At 39.1% G+C, this 20,990-nt stretch overlaps 1 protein-coding gene across 3 annotated transcripts in view; it reads left to right on the forward strand.

The window, feature by feature from the left end:
- Positions 1-5,436, forward strand: part of PDE5A (phosphodiesterase 5A) — a 151,336-nt gene extending 145,900 nt beyond the window's left edge. For all 3 annotated transcript variants that reach the window (XM_058666909.1, XM_058666911.1, XM_058666910.1), the window contains exon 21: positions 1,354-5,436. In XM_058666909.1, the coding sequence (XP_058522892.1) occupies positions 1,354-1,491 (138 nt within the window). In that variant the 3' untranslated portion in view covers positions 1,492-5,436. The remainder of the gene's footprint in view (positions 1-1,353) is intronic.
- Positions 5,437-20,990: the final 15,554 nt, after the last annotated feature.

The raw sequence follows: 20,990 nt of genomic DNA on the forward strand, positions 1-20,990 counted from the left end.
AGACATTTTCTAACATAGACATTTCATATATTCAGGGATTACATTAGTAAAGTTTATCTTCCAGAAATATGGAGTATTTGACCCAAACAAGTAGTTAATGTGAAAACTGGCTCTACAGTCCAGTTCTCCCTCACCACTAGTTCTGGGTGCTAGCCATGGAAAGAATTTGGTAAGGAAGAATTTGGTAAGGAAGCTGTTGCCGATGAGGAATATGAGAAGAAAGGGACAAGAGACTCACCAGAGGCAATACAGGCAAACAGGGGAGGGACAAAGCAGCACGTGTTGGGCCTTCACACCACTGCTCACCACCCCTGCCCAGCAGTCTCCTCCTCCAGTCCCATTTAAAGGTCTCCCTTGCGGCAGGGTTTCAAACAGGCTTGAACAGCTTGTTTTTCCACAGCAGATGCTTTTCTTATCTGTTGGATAAAGTGTTCCTCTGTTAAAAATGATAATGGCTCTTTTACTTTTTCCCCATCCCTGCAAAATAGTCAAAACAGTAATCAGATGACCTATTATAGATCTGCCCTTGTATGCTTCATGTAACTGTCTGCAAAGGTTCATTTTCTATGTGATATGAATGTGGATTTTTACCATCCTGAAGAAATAACATGTTCTTATTGTAGAATAGAGTATGAAGAAGCAGAAAAGATAAAATCACCAATAATCCCACCACTCAGAGATAATTATATTTATTTATATACTTTATGAAATTCTTGCTTCAATAAAATTGCTTTTTACAATATTCTCAATATTCATATTTCTGTGTTGAAATGTCTTGTGTGACACTTTTAGTAGCTACAGAACAGAGATGTAATACATCTTGACCTGTTATTAAATAGTTGTCATTTTCAGTAATGTCCTTGTTACAAAGACATCTGCAATGAAGATAATTGGAGTTAAATGATTATGGTACTACAGTTGGTAAAAAAAAATAACTCTAGGAGTTACTAATTATTAATTAATTTTTGTTACAGTCATGAATAAAAACCTACATAAATACATTTTATAGAAAAATGCAAAAACTGTCTCCCCCGAAGCTGAAATTAGAGAGTGTGAACTACATAGAAACCTAATGTACTGTTTCCTCCAAACTAGCAGATTTCACTTAGGCCTGTCTCCAGTGCTCAATGAATTGATTTGGGAATGTGCGTGTTTTCCCATTCAGTTGCTCAGCACATCCTTCTTGCCTGTTTGACTTCAGAGGACTCCCTTGTAAAGGATCTGTGTGTTCATACAACCTGTGCTGACCCCAACAGTGGGCATGCTCAGGAGCTGAGTGTGGGATGTGGCCCTTGTGACAAGACTTGTCTCCGGGTGTCCTCCCAGATGTTTGCTTTCTTTTTCTTTCCTTAGGCTCTAACCCACGTGTCCAAGGACTGTTTCCCTTTGCTGGATGGCTGCAGAAAAAATAGGCAGAAATGGCAGGCTCTGGCAGAACAGCAGGAGAAGATGCTGATCAATGGGGAAGGCAGCCAGGCCAAGCGGAACTGAGCAGCCAGTTTCTCGCAGAGTTGAAGTTTACAGAGCTGGTGTATTTTGCATTCTGCCTGGTGTCCCTATGCACTGTACAGACTTGGGTTATACTTGCCACTGCTCTATTTTTATTTTTGCACAACTCTTGAGAGCATAGCATGAAATGTTTTAGACTATAGCATATATTCTGTGTACTTGTTTTACACCACTGAGCTGAGATGATCAACGATAACCTCACTTTTCATGAGAGTTCTGTTTGGAGCATCTTGTGTATTGCAGAAGGCAAGTAGCTTCCTTGCACTGAGGTTGTTTTTGTTTTTTGTGTTTGCGTAGGGATATCAAATGATGTTTTTGGTGTGTTCTGTGAATTACCAGACTTTCAAGAATGTTTGGAATCTTTTCTCTAAAGTAGGTTAGGAGTAAATTGAACACATTCTGTGACATTTAAAGCCTTCATTAACATTTTTTTTTAAAGCTGAGTGCATTTTTTGGGGAAAATGTGTATTTGTCAACAGTAAACAGTGTCAACAAAAAGTTAAGACTCTAAAACTAAGGGAAAGACTATGAGGACATGAAGAACATGTTTTCTTTAATTGATTTGCTATTTTTGAGAAAGAAATGACAATAGGAAATGTTGTCATTTTAAGTGCAGCCTATCAATCCGAATCACTTCAAGTTCATCTCTATGATGTAAAGCAGGAGTCGGTCTGGTCCCTGACTTCTTAAGGGATGGGTGTGATTCAGAAAGGATCTGTCAGTGCAATATTCTGTGGGAAGATACTCCTGAGAGCCAGTGTTCTGAATATGGAACTTTTCAGAATTAATTTTCTACTCCTCCATCTTCTTAGAAACCACGATTTGCACATCTAGAGTTTCCATCTTCTGGGAAGGAGTTGAGACACAAGGAAGTGAGACATGGCTGTTAGTGAGAGGAGTACAAAGTGAATGTTGTATTCTGCATCAAGTGATGTTATAGAAAAATTCAAATTATGTAAAGAGTAAAAGGCTATTGCCAATACTTGGATCAAACATGAATTGGAGGGAGCAGAAAGAAAAGACACCTTACCCCCAAATAAAACCTGCCAGTGTTTTGAGAAACAGCTGTATATTTGTTTATAGGATGAATCAATCTAGAATCACAGAAGTGTGGGTGTGTGCCCCAAACACTGGCCCTTAGTTTGCTGTTAGTGTTATTGCCTTCTCACAGCTTTCAATACAGTTAACATTTTCTTTGGATTTGAGTTCATTTAACTAGGTTGCCACTGTTTGTGTAAACCCTTGGCTACATGTTTCTTCAGCACTGGAGAAGTGGAAGGTGAAATGAGTGGCTTTTTTAGGAAAGGCAAAAATGCTCCACATAAACAGAAATGTTTGGATGTGGGCAGAACAGGAAGAGATTTAATTTGTTCGCTCCAAACCCCACTACCCAAAGAAAAGAGCTGATGAGAGTATCACCGATTGGGACAGAACATCTCTTAGCAATATGCTAACAGCATTCCCAGAGACCTTTCACAAAAGCACACTTGTCATTCATGTCCTTTCCCCCTGAAACTGCCTATATTCAACTTACATTTTTTGAAATCCTGGATATGTATATATATTGTGAAGTGATGTCACTTTCTTGTTATATATCATTTGGGATAAAAAAAAAACAGCAAAACAAATTGTATTTCCAGTATTTTATATTAGTAAGAGATAATCTAGGAATTTATCAACTCTTTAATGTTTTACATGTTAACATGGTAATACTTGTATTTTCAGAGTGTTTTTATGTCATATTGATGAAATCTGTCAGGTAGCCTCTTGGTGGCACTGGTGTGTAAATTATACACATTATCACTTAAAACAACAGTCATATCTACTTACTGGGAAATACCTGTGCACGCATACATAACTCCTTAGTATAGGAAGATTGTTTAAGGAACAGTAATCTTGAACAAATCTACCTTCTTAGCACACACACATTGTAATATAGCAGCTATGCTAAAGTATGTAATCACGCACTTCAATAGGTTAGTTAGGCCCCTTTAAGGTATCTCACTGAAGTTTTTATTTTGTTTTGCTTTTTTAAGACATGATAGATGGAGTTGGAGGATTCACATGTGTATTATTTAATAATAAGATATATTTAGAGTAGAAATTGTTAGGTCTGCCTTGGATATTGGTTTACTTTACTTCACTAGTTGAGTATTTAGGAGTAAGGCAACACAATGCCCATTTTACTTTATTGTTCAATATTTTTAGTAAATGCAAAAGAATAGTATTTCTTTAGGGCTAGTTAATTGGCCCAAATGATGTTTAATTTTTAGTAAAATCATTCCATACATGAACTATCAGCGGTACGTGGGCACAAATTAAAATTTTGTTCATATGTGAATATTTTCGTTCTCATTTCTTCTTAAGTTGATAAAAAAATCTTTCTCCTTCACCTTATCCTGTATTTATATTACCCATGCAAGAAGTTGTTCTTGTCCTAGGGTGTTTGTGTAGCTATAGCACAGTAACATATCTTTCATTTCAACTCTCAGCCAGAAAAGTTGCCACTATTTCACTAACCTGTTCAAAGGTCTCTGTTAAATTGCCAGACTTTTTTTTTTCTTTCAGGGGATTGGCCTTGCCCTATCACAATCATGTGTGAACTTGAGTAAATTACTTAACTTCTGCGTTTCTGAGCAAGTTAGGCACTACAGGCAGTGAGTTCGGGCAAAGCCTTTCTCTTAAAGGAGAATATCACAGAAGCTACTTTGTATGCCCTAGGGTGTCCTGGTGAGCACTTGAGAAAATTAAATCGTGGACTAAAGAGCAACTGAGCTGGTCCTGTGTGTCATTTCTTATGTTGCATTTCCAAGACTGAAACAAAGCAAAGACACAGCTGCCCATGCAGGTCACTAGTGCTTATGAGGCTCAGAGCTCCTTCAGTGCCTTGCCCAAAGAACAAACCCAGAATGATGATGGAGCTGACCAGGCCATCACAGGCCAAGTGGTTTGCCTCTGATTTTACAAGACTGATGTAAAATGAGAGGGGAAATGTAATTCCCATCCTCTACTACGAACTTAGCTAAACTAAGGTAGCCCAACCAAATTTCTAGGTATCAATCACTCATCAGTTCATCTTTCAGAGAGGGCCAGCCCGTTGTTAGGTGCTGTGCTCAGCCTGGGAGACATGGCAGTGACTTCCAGGAGCTCACAGCCTCTGCACAATGTGTCACGGTCTCTGATCCTGCCAGTGGGGTGATAAAACTTGGGGTAGAGTATATCACTTTCTGTTCTCATAACATGTATTGTGTATCTTCTTTACCTAAAATTCAGTAAGAATCTATCCATGAACATCCTGTCTTCTTTCAAATACAAATCACTTCACCTGTTGGTTGCTTAAAGAACACCTTATAGCCAGTTAGGAGTTACTCAGAGTTCTGCACTATTAAACTGTTTCATTTTTGGACCCCTTCTGCTCTACCAGAGGGAGCGAAGAAGAAAGTGTTAAAGCTCACTTGCCCTTCTATATCCTTATCAAAACCCTGTGTAAACACGTCCTCATGAATGTTGTTGAAAGCACTGTAAATAGTTGAAAAAATAAATTTCTATTACAGTTAAAATCTTCTGTACCATCACTAGCCACTGTTAATATCTATTTGTATTCTTATACCTTTTCAATATATTTGAACAAATATATAGTTTCTGGCACTATTTTTATACTAGGATAAAGGAGTTACTATGTATATTATGTTTAACTTTTAAGTCATTTTGAATCATTGTGAATGTTGAGACTTTTTCTTTCCCTTTCCTTCACCTTGGGCATCATATCAGATGACTCCTCTGGCAAACCTGCTTTGTGAGAACACTTACCCACCTCAGATCTGCTTGAATGAGATACGCTCATTTTCCATTGTGCAAATTCTTCACTTGTCCATTGTTCCCTCATTTTTTTCATGCTTTGTAAAAAATAAAAAGAATGAACAAGGAGCTATGAATGTTGCATCATTATTGGGGGGGGGCTTTGAATTTTAACGGTGGATTTTAGGGAGAGAGAAGGGGCCTTTTAACTTTAATGAAGCTAACCTGTGATCTTATTTCCTGAAGAAAAATATGGGTTAAAATAATTTTTTTCCTTACCACAGATTTCCTCAGTAATAGTCTTGCTTTAAAAAAAAAAAAAGATTTATTTATTTTTATTGGAAAGGCAGATATACAAAGAGAAGGAGAGACAGAGGAAGATCTTCCATCCGATGGTGACTGCAATGGCTGGAGCTGAGCCAATCTGAAGCCAGGAGCCAGGAGCTCTTCCGGATCTCCCACACGGGTGCAGGGTCCCAAGGCTATGGGCCGTCCTCCACTGCTTTCCCAGGCCACAAGCAGGAAGCTGGGTGGGAAGCAGGGCCGCCAGGATTAGAACCGGTGCCCATATAGGATCCCGGTGAGTACAAGGCGAGGACTTTAACCACTACACCGTCGCAACGGGCCCATAGTCTCGCTTTCATTAACACCTTTACCACCAGCTGGAGGGCAACAATTTCCATCCTCCTCACTTCAAGTCCATAACAACTCTGTGGAAGGAGATTATTACCAGCTTCATGCTATGTGGGGAGCCAGGCTTAGGAGTTAAAAGCTTGCCAAATGACATGGGCTGGGTTTAGGCTCAGATCTGTCTAGTTTCAGCATAGGTATTTATTCTGGTTAGCTCTCTTTTTGAATTGTAAACGTCCCAATCCATTCCATTCTTACTGGATCATGTTGGGTGGGTAGAAACATGAGACACCAGAATTCCCTCACCCTGCACATCTGGTTTGGTTTGGGTTTTTATGATTCACATTCCTTCACCTAGTTCATCTGGTAATAGCTATTGTAATGCCTGCCCAGACTGCAAGACACGTCTCCATGTCACTGGTGTACAAGTGTGGAGGGATGATTAAAGGTGGAATTTGTGATTTTGTATTTGGCCACTAGAGAAGCTCTCTTCGTGTGGGGCAGAAAATCTAAGTTATGCCTGCACAAAGCTTAGGAGAAAAGCCAAGTAAAATTTCCTGTGGAACAAACAGTGCTTTAGATGGTCTGCCCACTAGAGAGCAGCAGAGTTTCAGCAGAATTTAAAGAGGCATGTTACAGGTCTCAAGGAAAGAATCAAAGTGCTTTTTCAGAGATGCCTTAGCAACTAAAGAAAAACAACTGGAGAAAAATAGAGAATTTAAGGTAAAGTCAAAAGTAGAGAGGAAATGAAGTATTTATGGATTTTTTTGAGAGTTAAAATACTGTGCTTTGCCCCGCAATAAGACATACCCTCCGGATTTTCTCTCATGTGAAACATCCTCAATATTCCATTCACAAAGACATCCTTCTTCCCTACGGAAAAGGGATGCCTTGGACAACTCTCTTGAGCCCACATTCTTGCATTAGCTGTGCTGCCTTCACTGCAAACTGGAATTCCTGCATTTGATCTATGGAAACGGCAAATCATGATTTTCTTGTTTTAAGACACATGAACATTAAACTGACAGAAACATTTTGAAGTTGCATAAAATGTTCCCAACAACTTGTAGCTACAACTTGTAGCTGCAGCCTACAGCTCAGGAAGAAAAGGGGGTGCTGGTTTCCAATTGACAAATGGTTTGTCCAAAATAAAAACGCCCAAGAGTTATGATCGGAGAATCATGATTACTGGAATCAAAGGCATCTGGCTAAGTGGCATGTGTAACATTTCTTTCTGGTGTTCCTCATATTAGCTGTGTGAATTATGGAGGTGACTAGATTTACAGTAAAAAATAAATAATAAACAACCAAAAGAAGACATGCACTTACTTATTCACAATAGTAGGTTACTTAATAAAGCACCAGATTGGGGTTAACTAAACGGCATGATCTCATGGAGCTTCTAATTCAGTGGAGGACACACATGAGGACAAACATCATTCTCTTTAGGTACTCAAGGTGCGGAATAGGTACTTAAGTTGAACTTGAGGTTCACAACAGATTTCCCTTAAAGTTGTGCCATCTGATTCAATGAAGTGCAACAGAATGAGTACATCAGACAGAAGAAACAGCATGTGTAACCCCCAGATGATTGCAGACTAGAAAACATGAAAGACCCTCTTGGTATGTATTAATACTTCCCTGTTATCATGCTTATATATGATAAATATTACAGATATTTTACAAAGTATAAATATTTAAATACTGATAAACAGTTTATTAAATGAAGCAAATGTCCTTTATACCCACAATTGAGCTTCTACAGAAACCCTAGGTGTGTCTGGGTATTTGAACTACACCTAGGTCTAGTTAGTGGGAGGGGCAGGGGTTCGAATCATATGAAAGTAAACTGACCTTCTCCTTACTAAACAGTGTCTCCAAACGACTTGATCAACCCTCTCCCCAGAGCTCCACACCAGCCAGAATCACAGAGTTTTCTGGGTATGACTAAGTTTTCTGGAGAGTTGCTGGCAATACCAATGGGCCTTTCTAATCAATGGCCTCTCCTGCCTCTGATCACAATGGTAAATCTGTGCTTTCCTGATTCTGCCTGAAGCTGCCCCACACAAGAAACAGACACTCCTGTTCAACGCAAACGTTCTTCCAGCCTCTCTTCTAGTGGGTAGCTGGGAGGGGGCGGCTGGGGGGAGACCAACACTGAAGCAAGCCACATTCTAAAAATGCAATAAATATCTCCTCCAGCATTCAGGGGAAATATGGTTTAAAATGTGGTGTTTCTGGTTTTGCTTTAAAAAAAAAAAAAAAAAAAAAAGAAGAAGAAAGAAAAAGAAAAAAACTGAAAAGCAAGTTTAGCCTGACCAAAAATCCAAATTCCAGGTTTTTTCTTCCACCTTATCTGTGGAAGATTTGTGTTTGGGATCATCAACATCGCACAGTACCTCTGAGTCACTGGGACTCAGTATTCACAGGCAGCAAATAGGGTGGAGCATCCCCTGCAGTCACATATAAGCAACATAGCAACGCAGATCAGCAGTGCAAGGGAACTGCAGGGGCACAAGTTGCTTTTATACAATGGATTTTAACAAGCCACAGAATCGGGAGTACAGCAAGGAGTAATGCTTTCCTTTTCTCAGTGAGTGATCCTAAAAAAGGAGATGATGCCATTAGACAATTTAAACACACACACAAGCAGGCTGTTCCTGAGCCTGAACAAGACAGGATACCTGGGCAGACACTATTATCAAGCTCAATCAATTTGCTCGCATACTACTTGGACAGCAAAATATGTAAACATTTCACTTCTAACCATTTTTTTCCTAAATTTCCATTGAAAAATCATGAGGCTAGTTTCCTACTGCCAGTGTTAACAAATCATCACAGAATTATTAGTATACAACCACACAACTTCATTATCTAACAGTTAAGGAGGTCAAAGTCTAAAACGGGTTGGCAAGGCGTTTCCTCACTTCGGCTGACCTTTGGGAGGAAGCCTGCCTTGCTAGGCTCTCGGCCCCTTCCTGCCCCTCCAAAGCTAGCACTACAGCAATCTTTGTACCTCTGTTTGTATCTCTGTCCCTGTCCCCGTGTGTCTCTCTGACCTCTGCTTTGATAACATCCTTTTGCCTGACACTCCTGAATTCTTCATCAAAGGACAACCATGACCACACTGGGCCTACCCGGTTAGTCCACGGTGATCTCATCTCAAAATTCCACCTTAGTCGCATCTGCAAACCTTGTTTGCCAGAAAAACTAATAAAATTCACAGGTTTAAGAGATTAGGATGTAGACATCTTTAGAGGACATTATTCTCTCTGCCACAGTCACCACTCTCGATAAGCTTAGGGTTTTTAAAACCTTTTTGTGTGCCTTATTAGTAAGCTTTATTCTTTGCCGAGCAATTTGGCATTAGCATAATTAAGTAGACAATATAGGGAGCTCCCAGAACACCTGTACTTGGTAACATGTACTGGCCCCTCAATATCAACACCAGCCCCTTTAGTGATACCTTTTTATAAATTCCATACTTGATATTGGAGTTCATGCTTGGTGTTGTGTATTCTGTGGGTTTTTACGAGTGCATAATGGCATTTGTCCACCACTGTTAAACCCTACAGAATACTATCACAGCCCTAAAAAACCCTCAGTGCTCTGCCTGTTCAGCCCCTTGTCCCCCACTAATTCCTGGCAACCACTGGTCTTTTTACTGTCTCCAGAGATTTGCCTTTTTCCAGAATGTCATTTCAGATGGAATTGCACAGCTCTTTCATGTTGACTTCCCTCAGTAATGAGAAGCGTCCCTCTAAGGCTCCTCTGTGGCTCCTGGTGCTGTAGTAAGTAGTTCATTTCTTTGCACCCATAAATAGCATTCCATAGAATAGATGCACCACATGAAACATATTTTTAGATCAAGTTGTTTATATAGACAGGGTCTTGCATACTTTGGGTTACCTGCGCTGACTCCTCAAGAAAAATTCCAACTCTTCTCATTATGCTGCTTTCAAACAAGAATATGCATGATGCTATGAGTTTTTATAATAAATTTTTTCAAAGACCCAAACACAATGTGCTAAGTGGTCAGTGCAGAGAGTACACTAGAATAGGAAATAACTGCTACTGCTGTTATTAAAATCATGTCATGATTATGGTTATGAAAGATTTTAATCCCAAGCATTATGAAAGCTTTCATTTTTAGGTAGATAAAACTCAGCCACTGAAAACATTTCAAGTAACAGTTAAACACTGACTGTGCTTTCTAACAAATTCCCACACTTGTCATGTGATCACTGCAGAGATCCTGGGACATAGGCAGTACTTTTTCCTGATTCTCGCATGATGAAAGACTCAGAGACTCAGTTGTTTTACCACCTGAAAACTCAGAGTTGCTACTTGCACTGCAGGCTCCCTACATTCAGTCTGGTATATTTCACATTACAAAGTAGTTTTCCTCTCCAAGGATTAAGTCATGCTTTTACTGTGTAAAGCAATAATTTTCAAAAATGTGACTTCAGAATAAGACATTAGTAAGGTCAGTTGAAAACAGATCCACAGGCCCAGCTGGCCTAGCAGCCAGTTAAGAGGAGGAGGAAAGTTGAGCATTCTTACTTTACTACACTCTCCAGGTTTCTCAGATGCAGCCTTAAGTTGGGAAATCAAACATCAAAATACTGCTTTTCCTCTAATTGCTTATAATACCAAGATTAATGGAAGTTAAGAGCAACAGAAAGTGTGGTTCAGTGTTTAAAATAATGCTTCTTTTTTGAGACGTCTAGAGTTTTGAACTTCAAACTCTTTTTAAAATTAAAAAAAATATGTATTTATTTTTACTGGAATGGCAGATTAACAGAGAGAAGGAAAGACACGCAGAAAGACCTGTCTACTGGTTCACTCCCCAAAATGGTTGTAACAGTCAGAGCTGAACCAATCTGAAGCCAGGGGCCAGGAGTTTCTTCCTGTCCCCCCTACGCGGGTGCAGGATCCCAAGGCTTTGGGCCATCCTGAACTGCTTTCCCAGGCCACAAGCAGGGAGCGGGATGAAAATGGGGCAGCTGGGACACAAACTGGCACCCATATGGGATGCTGGTGCCTGGAGTTGGAGAATTAGCCAGTTGGGCCAATGTGCCATCCTAGAACATCAAACCATTTTTAAAACTTCGCTTTATAATCATCTGGATGTTTCATCTCAACAACAACCAAAAAAAACATATCCCATTTCTATAAGGAAATGAGAAGTAAAAACATAGGGAAGTGGGTTGAGTTTCTGCAAGGACAGACTGGACTAAACATAAAGGCTTCTAGAAGTTTCTCTCCTTCTCTATTATCTATAATTGCTCAAACAGGACCTTGGAAGTTCAGCTCCATTATCAGCCCTCTTTCTCATAGATCATATTCTGGGAGAACATGTACCTGCAAAAGGCTGGACTGATGAAATGAAGTCCTTTCGGCCATTAGGGGGAAAAAAGGACAAATGGGATGCGGCATGTAATAGGCTGAGGGCAAAGGGAGTGTTGACATGTTATCTGTTGTAGATTCTGTGAACAGATGATTCACCAACTGTCCCTAGGATCGAGGAATAGAGGACAAAGGTGCTCTCTCTGACTTACCATCTAAGCGTGTTCTGGTGAGCTGCATTCACATCCAGGGGCAATTCAGAAGGACAAAATGCCAACCAGAGGCCTCATTTTGACCATTCAACACTGGAACCAAGGGATCAGTTCAACTGAAAAGAGCCTTGGGAAGACTATGACAAGAAAAGAAAAAAAGCAGGGGGCGGGGGACAGGAAGGGAGAAAATCAGTCCAAAGTCTTTCATAGAGAGTAACCATTTCCCAATAGACTTAGGAGAGAAGGTGAGTTCAGAGGCACTTCCATCAGAGGTCAAAAACCAGGTTAGAGCTTGTCCATGGCTCAGCTCTAGGTCTTGCTTGCTCTCTAGTTTGGAGCCTTTCCAAAACTTGTGGCAAACTCCAGGTGAGAATGTGACTGTTCACATTTCATGGGAAAAAAGTTCTCACCCTGGGCCAGAGAAAAAGGCCCTGAACGTCGTTCTGGCACAGGTGCAGCAAAGCCTCAGTCTGTCCTGAGCCTTGAGACTTGAACCAGCCTCTGAGAACTGTGTGAAGCCTGTACCCACAGCACAACTGGCACGTGAGATCATGTTTAAAGAGACCTTTGCTATAGTATCACAGGATGATAATTCTCTGCACTGCACAAAGGCCTTCCAGTAAAGCAGAGAAAAGGGAATTATCAAGTAGCAGCAATACACGGAGCCCTTTGTACACATTACCATGTTTTATCATCAGCAGCCTCAGTGGGCAGATAATGTATCCCATTTTTCAGATAGTAAAACAAGACACAGAAGATTAGGCTACTTATTGTAGGTCACACAGCTTGAACATGGCCTAGCTAAGATATGGTTCAAATTTACATACTCCTTCCCACTATCCTAGGGCAGCAGAAAGGGCCAATAGCCCGTCTTTGAGAAAAGGGTCACTTCTAGCCTGGTTTTGTGAATTGTCTCCAACAGCTCACTGGAGATTAGTTTAGATGTCATTCATGCCATTTTTCTTGACCTGCACACATATAAAGGAGCTTCAAATCATTCATAAGAAAATGTAACTACAAGTTTATTTTGGTGTAAAAAAATTTTGAGATCCATGCATAGATTCTCCATAATATATATTTTTGTAAGCTTTCTCAAGCCCACTCATACACATGGATAAGTTTTGCACCAAAATAAAATTATTTTTGTTCTATCTTACATGGTCTTTTGCATCTTAATTATGCATTCCTAACAGGGAATCATTACAAACATCTATCGTTGAAGATTAAATTCAGCTGTGTCTGAAACAGTCCTCACAGATGTTCCTTATTTGTGCTTCCTATTTATCTTTCTGCTTCCAGATTCCTTTATTTCTGCTACATAAATACAACCCAGTTAAATAGAAATCCATCATCAATGCTTTTTGTTATCTCTCACATGAGGGAAAAAGGGCAGAGGTGAGCATTTTATTGCAATGGCAATCAAAGAGCACTTGTTGCAATGTTTCTCTCAGCACAACCCTCTAGCTGCTCTTTTATTTGCCCTATACACATTTGAACTGTAACATGGTCATCAGCTTCTATGATATGTCAGCCAGTTAATCATTCATGGGTGATGGACTAAGCCAGACGATGTTTCCTGTGAAGTTTGTGTTTGCTTTTATGAAGCTGGCCAAACTAATTTCTTTTAGAAATAAACTCCTTTCTTCTTAAGATATGTACAAGTCTATCATTTTCCACTGCATATTTATTGATCTACTATAGAACATCTCCTGTTGTACTTGTTAACATTACAATGATTTTGTTGTACCTGTTTTTACTTTTCTGCATATCCTAATATTTTAAAAACAGATCAGAAATATACAATAAAAATATTCTGAAATTCTAAAAGATACTAGGAACTTTCTATTCCCCTGGTCCCTATCTGATCCAACAACCAAAACTGCATGTAAATTGCATGATAGCCTTGCTTCTCTCTGCCTATAAAATCTCTATGCCCCTCCTTTGGAGGCCATATCCTTCTGTGAAAGTGTGCCCGAGAGGACACCAAATCTATCCTTTAGCTGAACTGAGAAATGTCCCTACTTCTCAGAGCCAACCTATGCAGATTTCAGTTTCAACTGCTACAGCCCCTTCTGATAATAATATTTGTCTTCCTCAACATTAATTCAGTGCAAACTAAGAAATACTCCCTAGACATTTTGTATCCTCCCCCGTTACCTTTTCTTTCTCTCTCTCTTTTTTTTTTTTTTTGAGAGAGAAGGTGTTCCTTTTTTTTTTTTTTTTTTTTTAATAATCTTACTTAGTTGATTAGGGTACAAAGGGTCAAGGGCTACAGGAAAGTGGGTTATACCATTGTTTCCACACTAATATCATTTATCCTTGTTTCTGGGATCAGGGAAGAAACAAAGGGAAAAGCCTCACCAAGCCTCCCACCCATCTTTCTTTTTTTCTTAAAAGTCAGGTATATAGAGAGAGGAGGAGAGACAGAGAGGAAGATCTTCCATCCACTGATTCAACTCCCCAGCCAGAACCAAGCTGATCCAAAGCCAGGAGCTTCTTCCGGGTCTCCCACGCAGGTGCAGGGTCCCGAGGCTTTGGGCCATTTTGGACTGCGTTCCCAGGCTACAAGCAGACAACTAGAAGGGAAGACGGGCCACTGGGATATGAACCAGTGCCCATATGTGATCCCAGCGCATCCAAAACAAGGATTTTAGCCACTATGCTACCATGCCGGGCCCAGCCCACTTTATTTTGGAAACATTCTGTGGAAAGCTCAGACTTCTATGACACATTCACCAAAATCAAGCTTCTGAAAATCACTTTTGATCAAAAATCTTCAGAGTTAATAATAGCTATCCTGCATTCCCTTGCCTAGCAAAGGTTCTCAAAATGCAGGTGTGCTCGGGATCAAAGAGAATCCCTATTTTACCAAATATATTTTGAGGCTTGGGTTTGTAGCCAGACATAATCAGGCATATATGAATGAGTCACACAAGTCAAACGTTTTTCAATTTTCATGATAACCCTGTAAGACTTAATACTGTATTTAAATGTAACAATACTAGAGATTAAAGAATAAAAGTACCTTAGCCAGTGTCTTTACTTAAGCAATGTTTAATGTAATTTGGTAAGGTGGTGGTTTCTCCAGACCACTATACTGTTTCTCTTAATTACCACATGCTATTAATTATACATTGAAGATTTAATTAACACAACAAAACTTAAAAAATAAAAAAATTTTCTTCACTCATCTATGTCACAACAAAGATTTCATGGTCATAGGCTTATTTTAAAGAATCAAAAGGATAACATTGTGGGAAAAGTTACAAATGAATATGAACTGTTCATCACACTAATGAAGCCAAAAAAATTATTTGTTCAAAAAATGCTTAAACACAATATTGTCAAGGATGTCATTTTTTACATTTATGTGATTGTAAATACATACTAAATCTACAGGAACAAGAATTATTTCTCAGCCTAGATATGCATCAGCATAGTTCAGGGAGAGTATGGAGTAGAGATCCAACTGGTTATGCTGAGTGTCCTTTATCTAAACTGTCAGGATTCAATCTAAGGCAAAAAAAGTATGAGTATAAGGAACTATCCAGCAAATCTTTTTAGTAGTCCCTGATGTCCTCATGTACACAGTCAACCTTTATGTACACATCAATAGTAACTGTTGGACATAGAATCTCAAATCTGAATCTACAAATTTCAAATCATCTGAGAAGATTTGAAACTCAACACCTATTGGTGGAGGACCACCCATACAGAGGAAGATTTATGGAGATTCCTTCACCTTCTTTGGCCAATTAAAATGGTACACAATTTTTTCTAACAAAAAAAGTAAATAATTTATAACAACCAGGGGTTAGACTACTTAAAATCTAATACTTAAGTATTTAATACTTAAAACACGGGGAACAAAATATTTTTACTTCACATTTATATTTAAGTTTGGGGAAAGTTGAGAAATGTTATAAGACATATCACATTTTGGGGGAAAAAAGATGCAACCAACAAATAATAGTAGAGAACAACAGAAAGCACCTTTGCCACAGTATTGTCACCTCCCCAAGGGCAGTCCATATCCAAAGTTCATTGTTGGGTTGTATCGAGACTCCCAGTCTCAACTTTGGAAGCTCTAAAGGACCATAGAAGGCTTCTGTTGTTATATCATGGGGCAACTTTTCTCTCTTCCCAATCCTGTATTCTTCACTGACTTAACAGTTATTTTAGTTAAATCAAGGGAATTTCTTAGTCTTTTTGTGCTGCTACAACATAAATATCTAAAGACAAGAAAATCCAAAGTTTTATCCTAAAGGTAAATTCCTAAATATAAATAGATAAATTGGAGGAAGACAAAAGTTGAGGATGACTGATTACCAATTTAATGCAAAGTGTAACAACCAGAGAACCATCTTGGCAGCATATAAAGAAACTTTTATTTCCTGATGTTAAGAACAGGAAATTACATAAACTAGGCCAAGGAATTAAATATAAACAGAGCGGAGGGCCAGAGAATGCTGAATCCCCATCTTGGACAAGTCCTTTATGCCAAGGAGATGACTCTGGTTGAGAAGGGTCTCAGAATCATGGGAATTTGAGACTTGGGATGGAAATATCTGGATCTATTCTCTCACAAGCCTTAAAATCCATCATGACATTATGCCCCTTGGGAAAATTAGAGGCATATTTACCAGAGTGATAAGGAAAGCACTGGCAAAAAGGATGCCAGGGTTGAGAAGTTAAGAGGAGGAAAATTATCTGAGAAACAGAACTCTGAAGCTGTTTTTAGAGAACTGGGCTGCCTAATACCAATGGGAATAGGATGGTCCTGAAATTGTTTGGAAGCCAGATAGCAATGCTTCAGTACCAGATTAGAGTTGTCACAATAAATGCAATTATCATAATGAACAGCAAAGCTGAAGTGGTATCCAGGAATGTCTAGCCCATACCACCCATGGAGATCATTAATAAAATATGGTATTTTTAAATATAAGAGGTAACCAAGAAAGGGTTGGCTCAATCTCTAAAATTAAATACATTAAAATGGATAATCACTTGGCCTTTTAATAGTGTCTCTTAATTCTTGAATATTTGTTGAAGCTTGACCCAGCTCCACTTCCAGCTTTTTTACTGTTTTCCCACTGTGGCAAGAAATATCTTCCAACTCTATGACTTTTCCTTCTGCCCCATTCATTCTATTGTTGAGGCTTTCCACTGAATTTTCAATTTGCTCCATTGTGTCCTCCAATTCTAATAATTCTGCTTGATTTTGTTTAAGTGTTACTATTTCCTGTGTGACATATTCCTTGAATTCCTGTATGTGCTTCTCATTATTTATAAGAACTTTTATAACAAAAAAAATTTTAAGTTCTTTATCCCCCATTTTCTCGATGCATTACTCAGTTAACTCTGAGGTTAGCTAGGACTTTTGCTCCTTTACAGGGGAGTCTTCAGTAATATCCATTGTGCCTCTGTCTCTTCCTTTGCTCTTGGTCATTGCAATTCTAGTTAACAGATTCTTCTCCTCAGGGCAGGTGTCTAAGCTGTGTCACCACAAGGCCAAATATAAATTATGGGAGTTCCAGAAGGCACAGAAGGAGAAGCTGAATTTAAAGATGTATTCAATAACATTAAAAATGAAAACCTCCCTAATATGAAGAAAGAATTGGGAAACAAGATCCAGGAGGGGCATAGAGCTCCCATTAAGATTGACCAAAAGTAATCTTCACCATGACACACAACAATAAAGCTTTCTTCAGTCAAACATAAGCAAAAGATCCTTAAATACGTATGTGAAAGAAAAAAATCAATTGACATATAGAGCAACCCCAATCAGACTCACAGATGATCTATCACAGAAAACTCTACAGGCCAGAAGAGAAGAGTGAGATATTACAGATTCTAAAAGGAAAAAAAATATTCTCGGCCCAGAATAACATACCCATCAAAGAGCTTTCCTTTGTTTTTGAAAGCGAAATGAAATTCTTCCACAGTAAAGAAAACTTCAAAGAATACGCCTCTTCCAGACCTGCTCTACAAATGATACTTAAAAATGTTCTCTTAACAGAGAAAAGGAAAAGTACCTACCAAAACAAAGGTAAATGTGGAAAACATCCAAGTAAAATGACAATAGAAAACTAAATCAAACAACGACAACCCATTGCTAACATGATAGGACCAAGTTACCACCCAACCATATAAACCCTGAATGTAAATAGCTTAAGCCCATCAATCAAACATCATAGATTAATGGACTAGATCAAAGAATAAAAACCATCCTATCTGTTGCTTATAGGAGACACATCTCACCAGCAAAGATCAATGAAAATTACATATAATAGATTTTGATGTCTGATTTTATTTTCATTTTTTTCAAAACAGTTTTTTTTTTCCTCATATTAAATTCTTCACTGACTCACAGGTCATACAGTAGTATCATTTTCTCCAAGAAGGTTCTTGATTTTTTTTATTTTTTCCGCAGCACATTAGTCATTGAATAGCATGTTATTTAACTTCATGGTGTTGTAAAATTTGTGATTTTCTTCCTGTTGTTGATTTTGTTTTGTGGCTTCTTATTTAAGGGAATGTATAGTAACTGTGTAATAGAGACGATCATATCCACAATATGAGGACACAATGTAGTACGCATCTGTACATCCATATCAAAGGTGGACACCCAATGAAACTGTTAAATTTACCTTGACAATAGGCTGCTGGACTTTCTGCCATTGTCCATGTCCATAATGTCAGGATACACTTAAACAGAAACGATGGACTTATGACTGTTTATGAAGAACTATACTATTGTAATAACAGAGGAGAAATCAGTGGGTGCAGTTGAGGGCAGGGGAATTTGGGGAGGAGGTTAGGTAAATCCCAGAACCTATAGAACTGTATTATAAAATAAAAAGAATGGATGATCTAGCTAAGGGGAAATGCTCTAATAAAAACTCAACAATTCATAGCCTAATTTCCAAACCTTAGGTTATTTCCATGCCCAGAACCTGCTGAGTGAAAGTAAGGACAGGTCATAAAAAGGAAGGATCCTGCAATATCAAGACAGCTATTGACAATTATTTCTCCAGTGCTTCTCTCAACAGACCATACCATCATTTGCTCAGATAACCATTCAATGGTAAAAAACAAAACAAACAAACAAAAAAGGCAGGGGGAGATTTCAGATATTTGAGGTCTACCTGAAACAGTTTCAGATCGACACACAAAGATAGTGTTCAAATAGGTGCTTGTAACATCCAAACTGTAAGTGGAGTTTGAGCCCAGGTCAAGCTCACCTTAATCAGTTCACTAATTACATGCAGAAATTCAGCATTTATTTTCCTAGTCCCCAAGTCTATAACTGCAATGGATATACTTGATAATTGATTTTCTTAAAAAAAAAAAAAAAAAAAAAAAAAAAGAGGTTCCCTTGGACTACGACATAGGCACTACTACAGAGGAAAAGGCCAAATCAAACTTCTACAACCCATCACCATCCCAGACCCAATTAAGTGTAACAAATAAAGAGTGGGCATTGTTCTGCAGCAAACTAAACTACCTGCTTCAACTTATACCCAGAAGGCAGCAGATGATGACTCAAGTTCTTGGGTCCCTGCCACTCACATGGGAGATGCGTATTGAGTTTCTGATTCCTGGTTTCAGCCCAATCAAACCCCAGCTGTTAGGTTACCAGCAGAGTGAAACAAGCAAGATATCTCTCACATGCATACATTGTTGTCCCCCTCTCTTATTCTTGCTGTTATTCTCAGTCTGCCTTCCAAATGGATAGAGACAGACATTTAAAATAACAAATTAAAAACAATCCCACATTCTGGAAAAGCAACAGGCATTAGTCCTACTTTTGGAAGTTTCTGAAGGAAATTGTATCTCCGTTAGATCTATCACTCATGAACACATTCTTGATGATGATAGTGGACTTCTGCAAACTCAACAGTAGCTCCAATTACAGCTGCTGTGCTACCTATTGTCTCTGCTAGAGCAGATTAACATGTCTCAGTTCATGTCAGGCATCACTGATCTAGCAAATTCATTCTTTTCCACATTCATCTGGAAGAAATACCAAAACCAGTCCACCTCCACAAGATGCATGCAACAGAATACATGTTTGATCCCCGTGGGGACTTTATTATGTCTCCCATCCAGAGGATCAAGACTTTGCATGATCTAGACATTCTTCACAAAATCATTTTGGTCAGCTAATATGGATAATGCAAGTCAGCAGAAAATGGAAAAAGATGTATAATTATGGTGGAGGCTTTCTAAGACATACATGTTCCACAATGAACTAAAACCCTACAAAAATTCAGAGGCTCATGGCATTGGTAAAACTTTAACATGGTACTATCATATTCATTTAACCTCAAAAGTAAAGAATAAAATATTTCCATCTCATGACCAGTGTGGTAGCATACCAGGCTAATTCTCTTCCTGCATAGCTGGCATCCCACCTGGGCACCTGCTCATGTCCCAGCTGCTGCACTTCTGAACCAGTTCCCTGCTTGTAGCCTGGAATGTCAGCAGAGGACGGCTAAGGTCCATGGACCCCTGCACCCATACAGGAGATCGAGAATTAGTTCCTGGTTCCAGGCTTTGGATCAGGTCAGGTGGCCATTTGAGCCATTTGGGGAGTAAACCAACAAATGGAAGACTTTCTCTGTCTCCCTGTCTCTCTCTTTTATCTATAAAAATCTGCCTTTCAAAAAATATTTTTCAAAAATCTTTTCATATTTCCCAGCCTTGATAAGAAGTAAAATAGAAAGATTCCTTTTCAAGTTTGAGATGATTACTCTACACTTGGGAAATGGTTCTAACCCATGTAGTGAGTGATAGGGAAGGCTGCTGTAATTGAGTGTGACTCAGAGTACAAAAGGCTCTGCAACAGTTCCAGGCTGCTATGCAAGCAATCCTACTACTTAGAATATGCAAGTGATGTGGCATTAGAAATACTGGGATGGACCCAGCAACGTAGCCTAGCTGCTAAAGTCCTTGCCTTGTACGTGCTGGGATGCCAAATGGGTGCCAGGTCGGATCACAGCAACCTTGCTTCCCATCCAGCTCCCTGGTTGTGGTCTCGAAAGCAGTCAAACACAGCTCAAAGCCTTGGGACCCTGCAACCACATGGGAGACATGGAAGAAGCTCCTGGCTCCTGGCTTCAAATCAACTCAGCTCCAGCCATTGTGGCCACTTGAGGAGTGAATCAGTGGACAGAAGACCTTCCTCTCTGTCTCTTCTCTTCTCTGTATATCTGACTTTCCAATAAAAATAAATAAATCCTAAAAAAAATACTGGGATAAGAAAGTGTGCTGTGTGGCACTTAGGAACCACAACATAGATCCCTAGAACTCTGAGGTAAGGCCATATGCTTGACAATGAATAATTATGTGCCATTTAAAGAAAGAAATCTTGACACATGGCTAGATCCTAGCAGGCACATATAACCTAACCGTGGAACAACAAGGGGCTACACAGCCAAAACTACTCATGATGAGCTGGGTTCTATAGACTAGTGACTGTCAAACTGG

The sequence above is a fragment of the Ochotona princeps genome, chromosome 7 (assembly GCF_030435755.1).
Source record: "Ochotona princeps isolate mOchPri1 chromosome 7, mOchPri1.hap1, whole genome shotgun sequence".
NCBI classification, from domain to species: Eukaryota; Metazoa; Chordata; class Mammalia; order Lagomorpha; family Ochotonidae; genus Ochotona; species Ochotona princeps.